General features: G+C 37.8%; 1 protein-coding gene across 1 annotated transcript in view; it reads left to right on the forward strand.

The window, feature by feature from the left end:
* NEBL (nebulette) overlaps positions 1–12,933 on the forward strand; it is a 91,287-nt gene extending 78,354 nt beyond the window's left edge. Inside the window, exons 26-27 of the mRNA XM_026064960.1 lie at positions 7,562–7,677; positions 12,757–12,933. Of these exons, the coding sequence (XP_025920745.1) occupies positions 7,562–7,677; positions 12,757–12,933 (293 nt within the window). The remainder of the gene's footprint in view (positions 1–7,561; positions 7,678–12,756) is intronic.
* The last annotated feature ends 321 nt before the right edge of the window (positions 12,934–13,254 follow it).

The raw sequence follows: 13,254 nt of genomic DNA on the forward strand, positions 1-13,254 counted from the left end.
GTGAATTTTACTGTGCTATGCTCCTCTTTGTGCCTACAAAATAATAAAATTCTCTCTAATAGGTAAGGGTTAAAGCTGATTTAGAATAAAGCTCAAAGCAGTTGTTTTCATTTTCTAGCTTCTTTGAAAAGCTAACACTGAGCTATTTAACTTTAGAGCTAGATGGGAATTTTTCAGTATTCTTAATCAGAATATAGCAATTTAATGCCAAACTTTTTGACGGGAATGGGCCACTTCTGATTAATGTCCAGATGTTTTATTAAGTTTTGAGATTATTAAGTTTATAGCTTGACATTTTTGAAACAAAAAATCCCATTCTATTTTGAAATGTTTCATTTTAAAGAAGGACATTAATTATAACAAATATTGAAAATGATCAAAATTAAACCTAGATCTTTTGAAGTGATTGGCATAAAATTATTCCTTTATTTGATTTGTTTTTTTCTTTTTGCATGAACCTTTGAGATTTTTTCTTTTCATCGCAGTTTGGGACAGAAGCATTTTTGGCAATCAATTTTGCACTGAACTAGAAAATTATATATGAGGTTCACCAAATGTTATCTGTATACTCTATACTGTATTCTCTATACTCTTCTGGTTGCTCTCTATACTTCTCTGACTGCTTCTTATCATGTCCTCTAGAGCATATCCCCTTGTGCTGAGTTCCGTGGGGATGCAGTGAAACAGTTCTATGCCTGCTAACCTCCTCCTTGCCCTCTCTAACTTGTCTCTGGGTGGTCCTTGCACCCTCACCAAAGTCATTAAGCTGCTGGACTGATGAATGCACCAGGCCTCATTCTCTCTGACCAGGTTACAATTTTGACCTGTTTCTCTGATATCTGCTTTAATGTAAAGCTTTCAGCTCATGCTGGCTGCGTCAGGCTTTCTCAGCTTCTCTAAACTTGCAGTATCTTTCCTCAAATACTGTGGAGGCTTAGGGTATGAGTATTTGGATCTCTAATGTACAGTGCATGTCAATGGTAGCATATAGAAGGATGCTGAGTTACATCAGCATTGCTGAGTGCTGGGTGCTGTGATACCTGGAGGAAGCATCTCTGGGAGGTTCAGTTCTTTTGGGTTTTGAGCTCAGATGGAGCTCACACAGAAGCAAGGCACTCGGCAGGTGCCTCCATGGGTCAGCTGAGCTGATCTAACAGTTTGCTGCCTTCTGCTGCTTATGGTCTTGGGTGCCTGGTCCTGCCTCCTCCCTTGCACTGGGTCTGTCACTAGTCTCATCCCTTGTTGAACTGACTCAATTCACCAAACCAGCAGCAAAACAGCCCAGCTGAAAAAAAGAGAAAGGGTGGCAGGATGCCCGCTTTTAGTAGCAGTGAACTGTTAGAGTGTCTCAGCCAGTTCATGGAGCATCAACTTCAGATATTCAGTGAGGATCTGGGATTGCCTGCCTGTGGCCTCTTTGAGAGGTAGCACCTCATGGCTCCTGCTGAGTTCTTCCAGCGCTCTTAACTTCAGCAAAAAATGATAGAGCTTAGCACTTCATCTTCAAAAGGCTGCTAACAGCTCATCTATCATGTCAGACAGGCTGCTTTTCTTCTCTTTTCATGTCTTTCACAACCTATCCTCATCGTATGTATCCTCCCTTATTTGCTGTCAAGATATCAAGATTCTCATTTCTGATTAGCCTGTGATCCAGGCTTCCTTCAATACTCATTAAATTTTTGGTTGGCCACAGTTATGTTTCATTTATCCTGCTGTTCATGCTTGGTCAGGATGTAAACTTCTGCAAAATTAATGCCTGAAGAGTCTTCAAATTTCTCCTTATTTCTCCTTTCTCAAGATACTTATGTGGTTAGCTCAGTGCTGTGCTGAGCCCATCTCGAGAGCTTGTACATAAATATACACAGAGTGGGAAATAAGCAGGAGGAATTAGGTTACTGAAAGAGGTGTAGTGGAACTCAGAATTGACTGGACAAGGGCCTAAGCAACCTAAGCTAACTTCAAAATTGGTCCTGATTTTAACAGGGGGATAGACTACATTACCTCTAGAGGTCTCATCCAACCTAAATTACTCTTTCATGACCAAAGTATATTTTTTTATTTTCTTGTACTGTGATGTCTTTTGGTTTCCACTTTTGTTTCCTTTCTTTGGCTATAAGCTCTTTGAAACTATCCCTGTTATTTGCATATTGTATTTGTACATATTTCATATGTAAAAATATTTAGTTTATATTTATATAACTACATGTATTTATAAAATTTAATATTTATATTTAGAATATAAATTTAGATACATATATAAATAAATGTTCTTTCTCATTTAGTCTGCTTTTTTGCCAGATCTGTTTAGCACTCATTTTTCTTGTCTTTACTCAGGGTGATTAGTACTTTATTCCATCAAAAGTCTTGCTGAGAATTTTGATGGGACAATTCCTGGCAGGAAAGTACTACTTCAGCATGTGAGGGTGGCCTAATCAGACCCAGAGTGATGTCAGGTACATTCCTGTGGAAGTAGTTTTGTTGTTAGAAACATTAAATTCAATTAGATTCAGGAAAGAGGTAGAAAATGATGATAATATTCAAATATACCAATCTTGGTAAGTGATGATAATGTACCACTTTGTTCAAGGATGTGATTGGTAATACAAATTGTATCCCCAAAAGCTTTAAATATTTTAATGATGGGGAGCAGCAGCCAACATCTGGGAAAGTGATAGAAAACAATATAAAGTACCAAGTCAGAGTCTGAAACCAAAGTTACCTCAGTGACACTTTCAGGAGCAGGCTTTTAACTGGTATCAATCGTTATTGTCCACCAACTTCAATGCAGTAATAAGAGTTTACTCTAAGGCTGTATCTCCTTAGGTATGTAGTCATGTAACTTGGATCTGAAAGTGGCCAAGGGAGTTGTGCAGTTCAGGGAATGATCCACACATACAACACCTGGGGTATACATGAATACCCCAGACCTGTGCTCTAAATGTACACCTCCCCACATGCAGCTGTGTCGCTACTTTGACAATGTATTCTGTTGAACATATGCTGGACATAGCTGACTAATTTCTAAGGCGAAGAACAAAAGAAAGAAGGAACTGAAGGCTATAGGAGAGACTTTCTAAGGCAGAAAGACCATGAAGGCTTTTCTAGATGTTGCAACCTGTGGAAAAGAAAGCACCAGCAAGGCAAAACAGGGGAAAGACTTCAATGTAAGTGGAGCAACACAGTTCCTGTAAGCAGCTTCAGGGGGGCTAGTCATAATGTCAGTAACACAAAGATGTGTGATAACGCTGTATTCTGTCTCTATTAAAAATTTGTGCTTCTTGGGAAATCTACAGCTTGATCATTGTCTTACAGACATTAGAATTAAACACATAATAATGATTGTCTTTCTTTTTACTTCCTACTCTCCCATGTTTTATTATTACAAAACGTTGTAAGGCATTTAGTGGGTGCTCTGAAATCTTAGTGGGTTGATGGTGGAACCGTGAGTTGAGATCACATCAAAGCTTGAAGTAAAATAAATAATTAAAACTGTGTCATGTCTGTAAGAATAAATAGAGTGATTATTATTGTATTATGCTGCAGTAAATGAGATGTATTTTTACTGTATGCTTGCTTACTCACTAGTTTCGAAAATGCAGTAGTTAGCAGTGGCTATCCAGTGTTTTACCTTGAGCTATCTGCTGCACAGAAGAATTAAGGAGAATTTAAGTGTGATTTTGATAAAATATTGTATCTTGGAAAATGCCCTTTAAATGATTTTTATTTTCAGCATAAACTTTTCTTTTACCTTGTAGCTATATAATGCTCTCTTAATTATTCTTTCTCTGTTTCTGCAGTCTGATCTTTTTCTTTCACAGTCGTTCTCAAAGTGTATCCTGATAGGTACATACACTGCAGACCCCACTGTCTGCTGCAGCAAGCTGATACCTGCTATCATTCCTGGGGTGGTTCTTTTTCTTGGAAGCTTCCTCTCTGACTTTTAACATGGTCATTCATTTTCTACTCTCTTTTATTTATTTATTTTTTCCTCTGGGGAAGCTTATAAAGATATAGTAAGAGAAATAGGATAAATTCCTTCTAGCAAATAATTTAAAATGAGTATCTGGCTTGATTGTTAAGTGGAACAAAAAAAAAAAAAAGAAAGTTTCGATACATCAGAATGCGTCTGCTAAATTCTTAATGCAACAAGAAAAAACTCCCACCTGTACTTCTGGGAGCAATGGTCAGCCTTCAGATCCCTCACCAATAAATCTGACTTCAGCTAAATGAATTTTATGTTCCACCACTGTGCTTTATTGTTCCCTTAGGTTAACTAAAACCATTGTTTTTGCTGCTGCTTCAGTCGATGTTATAGAACTTTATAYTTTAGTCTGAGCCAAAATATTGCAGTTAACTGTGGGTGATGATGAGGAGGAAAAGTCAAACTCTTTTTCTGCATCATTTAGTCTCATCTTGCGTTATCTGTGTGCTACCAGAAACACAGCTCACATCTTTTGCCCTTCACTAATTGGCTGATATATATGATATTCAGATAGGCAACAGTCTGAAGATTTCTTGAAAATTTCTTAAAAACTACAAATYGTTTTTTGCAGCCCAACTACAGTATTTTTAGTGGAAGAAAAGGTGGAATTATTCAGTCAGGTAACAACACCAATTTCATATATGCAGCCTAACTAAAGGACTGAAAGATCAAGCTGTGGAATCCTAGAAATTCCTTCTCTTTGTTTGTCTAGAAGCTTGTTGTAATATTTCAGTTTATAATGCTGCCCAAAATTTTTCATGCTTTGGAAGACGTTTTGTTCCTCTGGGCTTAATTTCAATTGTTGCAGGTAAATTAGTAAGTAGATTCTCTGGCACAGCTTGAGGGAATTCTCTCAGCTGGAAAGAAGCTCGACTGCAAAAGAAGAAAGCATGGCTCAGCCCTGCTGCTGACAGTTGTCACTGAGGTGGGAGGTATGGGTTGTCCTTCCTAAATTAAGCCTGTCGATTTGGAGGATATAATAAAGCAGACCGTCAGTTGGCTTGCTGCCTCACAGTGACAAGACATGATTGGTAAGAATTACAAAAGATGAGTTTTGGGAAGAAGGAGTCAAGAGTGAACATTTTTCTACCAGCATCTTCGCTTTTCTCAGGAAGAGGAAAGGGGTTTTYGGAGTGTCTCTGCCTCATAGCAACCAAGGAAAGCAGCTACTAGCTCTTCGTGGCTGCAAAGCAGACAGTGCTGACAGATCAGCRGCTGATGTTGGCTTAGATACTACTTCCTAATAAGTTAAAAGGTTCAAGCTGTGCTCAATTTTGAACCCACTTGACCAATTTACTACTGATATGAGGAGATGAGACTCCATTGGTTTCTGAGAGCTGACAAGCAGTTATGCTTGTGGTAAATTAGGCAAAAATAGGCAAAATGTATTCATCCAGCCTTGATCGCAGACTTTGATTAAATTATGTTTCTCTTTTTTTTTCTCATGAAGGGCTACATCTGGTCATGTAGAAGTAGCTTGTAACAACACTTAAACATAAATTATTTGATGAACTACTTAGGACTATTCACTTAATGCGTGATAATTCTGTGAACATGTTAACGAGCAGCAATTCTCTGATGATTAAACTGCTTTAAAATGTCTTTGTACTCATATGTCATTAGAATGAACTTGGCACTTCTAAAACATCCATTATTCATCATGTTCCAGTGTTGCATCTGACTGTGTATCACTTTAATTTCACTTACTTAACAAAGCAATCTATTCATTACAATAGTTTGAAACGTGTTTACTAAATCAGAAAAATCTTAGTTAAATATATAGTTTTCTATCTTTAAAAGTATAGTAGGCCAAAAAATGATATCCAAAGTTGTAATTATACACTTAATGAGTTTGATTATGCTAACTAAAATAAATGATTTTTTAAGAAAAAAACTTTGTTCATACCCATGATATTGCTAGCCAGGGAAGCAAGTTAGGTAAAACACCTTGCTGAAAGCACAAGGCCAACCTTTCTTTCCGATATAGTTCAGCAAACCTTCTCTCAGTAATCCTTTCCACATGCATCTGTTCTGGTCGCTTGAGAAGCAGACAAGGACAGAGTATTATTACTCCAAACATAAGTATTCACTGTTTTCATGTGTTTGTATGAAGTATATTTTTTGGTATGAAGGTTTCCTACTTTTCCCATATTTGTTCATTCTACAAGTCCTGGGTCCTTCCATACATTTGAAACCCATTAAACCCTACATTAGTTTTGCTCCTGTTTGAATCTGTGTGTGATGGCTCTGGAAGTGGTTCTTCGCTTCCCAGCCAGCCCAAGAGACGTATCACATGTGCTGAATGACTCCGTATTTGAGGATTTTTGATTCACAGGCTTCATGAACTCCATCTCCTGTAAGAGAAAGATGGCTTTTGTCCGAGGAATCTAGTAGAATATGGGCTGAATGGATTGCTGGCAGATGTGTCAGAGGGAATACATTTTAGTGTTGCTAAATGAATTTCCAGTTGAACTAGTGAATGTTTCATCCCAGATTAATAAGACTTGCAAAACATGCACAAGCATGAGTTGACTAAACTTTTAATCTTGTAGAAACCATTTCAATCTTTAATTTTCCTTTAAAAATGCTTTTTGGGCTTGCTGAGAGAACAGTGAATAGTCATCTATGCTGAGCTTATTTCTCACATGCTGTGCTTATTTCTCAGTATTTTCAGATTTTTTGTCAAATGTGGTTTTAACACATTTTGGTTCAGCCTGTTGCCAAAGCAGGGTGTTTGAACTGATATTGAAGGGCTACTAATGCTTTCCTAGCAAGCAACAGAGGTGGGAAGTCCTTGGTGCAATAAAAGGCAACATATTCATGATTAGCCGATGGGATCTTCAGAACTGTTAAAATAATATGAACAAAATACATGAGGGAGAAATGGAAGAGATATGTGGTAAGAGGAAGATACTGAAAGAGACGGGCTTTGAAAGATTTAAATAACTATTGACCTCTATTTTTGGTTAAGAATGTTGATGGAGTAAGAATATACTAAGAAGCCCAACTCTGGACACACTTCTTTACATTCATGTCTATTCCTGTGAAGCAGTCTTTTTTTGTTCATGGCCCATAAGAAAGAGTTAGTTTGCAATTAGTTAGGAATTAATTAGTTAGGAATTAATTACTTGGGAATTCTACTAAGACATTTCAAAACTTTGTTAGTATATGACTTTGTTTCGATCAATCTTTACTTAAAAAATGGCTTTTTATGGCACGTGATAGCATTCATATTTGGTACATCCTCTATGGCACTATCAAAACTGTGTTAGTGGTGTGTCCAGTTTTAGTATGTCTTTTTATGGTCAGATTCCTTAAGGTCTGTTAAGCTTTTCCTTCCAACTAAGCTTGATACTGTTTGTGGGTATATTGCCATAGCTTTGGCTACATTTATGTATAATTCAGTCTATGGAAAGCCATATGTTGTATATGGAAGTCATTCTGAACAGTTTTGTACTGAGGAGTTGTTATGTACAATGTAGATGCTTAATCAGAAAACAATCTACAGCCTGTGTGAATTTCTGGATAAGGACATTCTTTTAACTTACAGTGATGTGTTTGTATTTCCTTAATGCACAGCCCCTGTTCTCCCTGGGGCATATCAGCAAAGCCAGTCCCAAGGGTATGGATACATGCACCAGACCAGTATGTCATCCATGAGGTCAATGCATTCACAGCCTCATTCAGCGGGTCTGGTGAGTACTGAATTTAAATAATAATTCCTTTTGTTAAGCAGCGTCTTCAGCCATTGTGAAATCGTTTAAATGCAAGTGAATTGGTCCCCTTGAGTTCTATAGTTTGAGAATTTTGGAAATTAGTATTTTTCTGGCTTCTGTCAGTCTCTTTATTTTTGTTTCTATGACTGACCTTTTATGTATATTTGACTGTCATAGTCCTAAATGTGAGTGATAGTCATAATGTATTAAAAAAATAAGTGACTGAGGGCAGTGGCAAGAACTTTTATGTCAGAATGWATTACAAAAATTTATTTATGATCTCCAGAAGTCAGAGAAATCACCTGTATCTTCCACCTGCTAAAACAAGTAGTAAACACTGAGGTAGGCTGAGCTTTGATGTTATGCGATCTGATGAATTCAGGCTCCTGCCAGATGAAAAACACCAATCTCTTTTATGAACATTCTGTTGTTTAAAATTTTTTTAAAAAAATGTTGACTTGCTGATTTTGTCCCAGCAGGCTTTATGCCTATCCATGTTACTCAGCTTTGTTTGTATGAAGCTAGCATATTTTCTATATTGATGTGCCCTTTCTAATTCAACAGAACAGTCATGCACCCACTCAGACCTGATGCAAATCAAGTTACATTGCTGGGCAACTGGGAAGAAGCATTATCATGAAACCATGGCCACAGTCATGAAGTTCTTATTTGTGGTGGATGGGAATGTAAAGCTGGAGTGAATCTGTAGTTCCAGAAGTAACTGACCATGGAGGGAGATCTGAATGTTTTTTCAGGAAACCAGCTTTTGAAAATCAAGCTTCTTTTTACTTTTTGAACTCTTTGGATGTAAAGTTATGTTTTTAATGGTTCTCATGTAATTTTTTTTTTTTTTTAAATCATAGCACTGCCTAGGTATTTCACAGTTCAGGTTCCATCACCTTTTACTTTAGGAATATCAACTTTCTTGTACTTTGCAGGAAAACCTAAAGATTGTTTTGAATGGATTTATATTCACAGTTTCTGCCACCTTGCTTAGAAATGAAGAAGCATTCAGTTATGAACCACACTTATAGCTGGCTAGAAAAAGGGAATTTGTTGATCTGAAAAAAAATTGAGTTTCCAGAGTTGCCTGGATATTGCATTTTTCTTCAAGACTGAAGCTCCACAATATTTCATACTGCAAAGATCACAACATTCTGGGAGGTTTCAGTGCTTTCAGGCTTGCCAGTTCCTCAGCTTTCTGGAAAGTCCGGCATTAAGATACTTGGATCTTTGGGTGAGCCGAAACTGGGGAAACTTAGGATACCTGCCTAAGAGCTGTGAGGCAGCTGAAACTAGAGTCAGACATTCAGTTTCAAGGATATCGCAAGGTGCTGGGGAATTGGCTGCTTTCCAGAAGGGATGGAATCAAAAAAGTGGGGGACCTAGAAGYCGAGGCTTTGCTAGCAAATTTGCTAGTGAGTGGGGGAGCAAAGCCGATATAGCCTTCAAGTCTAACATCTAGAGAATGGACATGCCCGAAAATCTAAAGTTCATTTGGTAGCCCATATGGCTACATGGGCAGGTAGATAGCCTACTATTTCCCTAATATCTCCATCTCCCAGTGACTTGCCTAGGGACTGCCTGTTGAAACAGTATCATTTCACTTCTCTTGAGAATCTTCATTTTCCTCTTCTTTCCAGAGCTGACAATTCAATGGTGATAGGAAAAGGAAGGAAGTGGAGTTAAAGTATTTTAAATATTAAGGATTGAATGAGTCTCTCATTTCAACATGATTTCTTACCTTTTTTTTTGAAGGAGTGTTGTCATTTGACATTCTTTTAAATGATAATATCTGTCCTTAATGGGCAAAAAAGGCAAACAGCAAATATCATGGTTTGAACCCATCCTGTTGCTGTTAAAGTCTGAGCTGGTTTCCTTGAAGACAATACAAAACAAACATTTCCAGAGGGAGGAAAAAAAGGACAGCACAGGTAAACATGTCTGATGCTGACTGTTAATTTGCCAGTCCAGTGAGGAACACATAGGGTGATCTTACAACCCGTTGGGGGGATGATTCTGCTCCCAAGGAGGGAGGGCTTATAGCTCTGGTACAGCTATAAGCCTGACATGCTCCATCATCTTTCCACCTCCCCTTCAAATGACTATCTTCTCTTTAGCCTGTGCAACKTGTCCAGGTATGCTGGGCACATTATACTTGGCTATGGGGATGGTACATGGGATCCTCAGTGTGTGCTAGGGGGGAACCCCTGGTTGTATCTGGGGATCTGTTTAAGTGTAGCTGTCCTCATAGACAGAAGATGAAGGCAGCCTTGGAGTGCTTTTCAAAATGCAGTGTAGACATACCCTAGGAGATCTGACAAACTTCTCTACAGTGTTAGGTTCACTGCTTTCAGCTGCCTGTTTGGTCCTGGGCTTGTAGCAATACTGCCCGAGATGCAGTATAGTTTGACTAAACCACACGGAGGCTGAGGAAGAAAGGAAGAGGAAAAATGAAGAGGAAGAGACTACAAGAAAGAAGTCCTAGCCCAAATATTGGTCTCAAAGTCCAAGTGGTTTTTGAGACTTAATGAAAGTTAAGAAGATGATGAAATCACCTATCCTTGCCTCAGTTTGCCTAGGACATCTCTAGGATGAGAGAGTTCCTTGGGTTATCTTAGGGTGAGAATGATCAGAGAGGTAGTAAAAGCCACTCCTTTCAGCCCCTTCCTTCTCTGTGGCATTGTTACCAAATCAGGGTCCTTAAAAGACATAAATTCATCTTATGACTACCAATATGGGAACATTTCTAATGTGCATTTTCTGGTTATTTAATTTTGGGCCCTGTTTTTATCAGGCATCATCCCAACACAGTTCTTGGGTAGATTTATTTTCTTTAGATGAATTGCATTTTTTTTTCTGACTCTTAACTTTTGTTGACTTTCTATGAGCAATTTTACATAATAGACTGAATGAAATTGTTGCTCAGAGTACAGTATGTTTTGTAACAGCTCCCTTAAGGCTTCTGCCAGACTATTTTTGAACAGACCTCTGTTCAAAAGAAGAGAGGTTGTTTTGAAGCCTTTAGGTAAGGAAAGGTTGTAGGGAAACAAAACCCATGTTGCTAGTTGGCTTCCCTTGAAAGCTACTATATGTGAAAGACACTGCAACAGGTAACTGCTGCTTGCAAGGACCAATCCAGAAAGTGAGTTTAAACTGATGGTGGAACAGGAAATATGCATCTCTTAACTCACATCTGGCTGGGGAGCTAGATAGCTGTGCTTCAGTACTTCATATGCACAGATTTTTTACTGTTTTGTCTAAGCAAAAGCTGCAAGTTAGACCTTTGAGGAGACAGGAGATAAGTGAGTATTTGACTGTTTTACAAAACCCCGACCTTTTCTTAAACCCCYGTTGTGCTCTCAGTACCTGCTAAACTCACTACTGACAAAAGAATAATTCACTTAAATGTATTTTAAAAATCCTCCGCTTTGAGTCCTTTAAGCATTGTAATTCTCAATTATATAGCCCAGACTACACTCTGAAGTGATAATTAGGCATTAAATGCTAACGGGATTATTATGGAGATTTCTCCTGACAGCCATTTAGCACCTAATTAGGTGTTAAGGCCATAAATTTAGGTTTCTCAGCAGCATTTAGGGCCCTATAAATTTTTTTAAAGTTTGAAATTACCAGCTTGTCTTAACAACTTTGCACCATCATGATGTAGTCAAGCTGCCTTAAAGGAGACAGCAGTAGTTATGTCCCATACCATGGTGATTTAAGGATGGATGAGCATCCTTCTGGGTGAGCAAAAACTTGCCTGTTTCTTTCCAATTGCATCTGTCAGTCTAATAAAACATTTCATCTCTTGCCCCAGTCTTTGCCCATTTAAGGGGGACATAAAAACATGGCTTAGGAAAAAAATCCATTATCTCCTTCATGCCAGATATGGACATCTTTTCTGAAAATAAAATTTCATTAAAAAAACAAAACAGACCAAGTGCATGAGGTGGTTTGGAGTTGTTTTCCTGAGATGGGAAGCAGACTGAAGGTTGCTGTCTCTTAAAAGGTTAAGACAATCATCCTGGGTGTTAACAGTTTTTACCTTTGTTCTCTTTAAATCATTTTACCAAAAAAATTCAGCTAGATATAGTGACATACGAAAAAGAGCTGGCAGGCCAGTGAAGTATTATCAGTGATGCCTGAACTGCTTTTGATTTCTGTTGAGAGACAGGAAAAGGGGAAAAAAAGTACTCCTGGGAATTTTAAATTGAGCTATTTTTGTTCTGCCGTTAAGATACAACGGGAGACTCTGTTCCCTGTGAGTTGGAAACTATACTTTGAATTCCAATAAATGATAGCATATTATTGATTATGAATTTAAATAAATATATGAAAAGGAAACTGAAATCTTTGCTTACAGCTGACAGAGATATCAGGGAGTTTGACTTAGCTAATGACAGGACTTTGTGTTCCGTTTAGATTAATCTTTTATTTGTACTTGAATAATTGAAAAAATGAATATTCACAAAAACTGTTTTTGCCAACTTTTTGAAATCGTGTTGTACCTTGATTTCATTAGATAATAATATATTTGTAACTCTTAATTTTGGGTAAAATCCTAAAGAAAATGAAGGACATTTAATGAGATGGCAAAGTTAATGACCTGCATGAAGATGTTCCTTTTCTGAAGTGAAGACACAGCACAAGCTGTGCAAATAAGYAGCAGAACCACAGTAAGAGGCAGTGTACGCAGCCAGCTGTGGCTGAACATAATGAACTGTTACTAGTGAGTATATGAAGCAACAGTTGGAAGGAATATTTCAAGAGTCAGTGTATAGCCTGCAATCTTTTCTTGTGAGGACTTTGAACAATGTAGGTTCACAAAAATCACTGTTTTGGTACTCAGAGAAGAGGGCTAAATTTATTGAATATTTGACAGGAAGGGATGTGTTGTTTCTTTTTAACAGGTAACTTATATGATTTCTCTCTTTCCCATGCTCCCTCCCTTCTTTCTCCTGCTCTTTTCTCTTTTTTCTCTCTGTGAAAGAAGACAAAGACGCTATCTCTGCTTAGGCTCGAGACTTTACAGCCTTGTTTTCTTTTCTTCAACAGAGAACATACAGAGCTATGTATGACTACAGTGCTCAAGATGAAGATGAAGTTTCCTTCAGGGATGGTGATTATATCATCAATGTACAACCAATTGATGATGGCTGGATGTATGGTACTGTTCAGAGAACTGGGAAAACAGGAATGCTTCCAGCAAACTATATTGAGTTTGTTAACTAATTTTTGTCTCTAGTCCTTTGAGCTTTATTCTGATTAACTCAAAATCTAACCTTTTAGAAAAAATCAAAAGAATCTTTTAAGACCACATGTTCATTACTTTTTCACTGCTATAACAGTCTGCATTCTCATTCAAAATCCAATTTAGAGTCCTTTAAAGTGCAGATAAATGAACAACAAGAAGCTCAGAGCTTTGAAAACAGCATTGCTTACAATAGTGCTCCCTAAAAATAAAATATATATATGGAAGCCTGGCGCTGCTAACCCTGTGAATGTTTCAGTCAATTAGCTGTAAAGGGGAAATACCTTTTCCCTACTTCTCAA

The sequence above is a fragment of the Apteryx rowi genome, unplaced genomic scaffold (genome assembly GCF_003343035.1).
Source record: "Apteryx rowi isolate R43461 unplaced genomic scaffold, aptRow1 scaffold_222, whole genome shotgun sequence".
NCBI classification, from domain to species: Eukaryota; Metazoa; Chordata; class Aves; order Apterygiformes; family Apterygidae; genus Apteryx; species Apteryx rowi.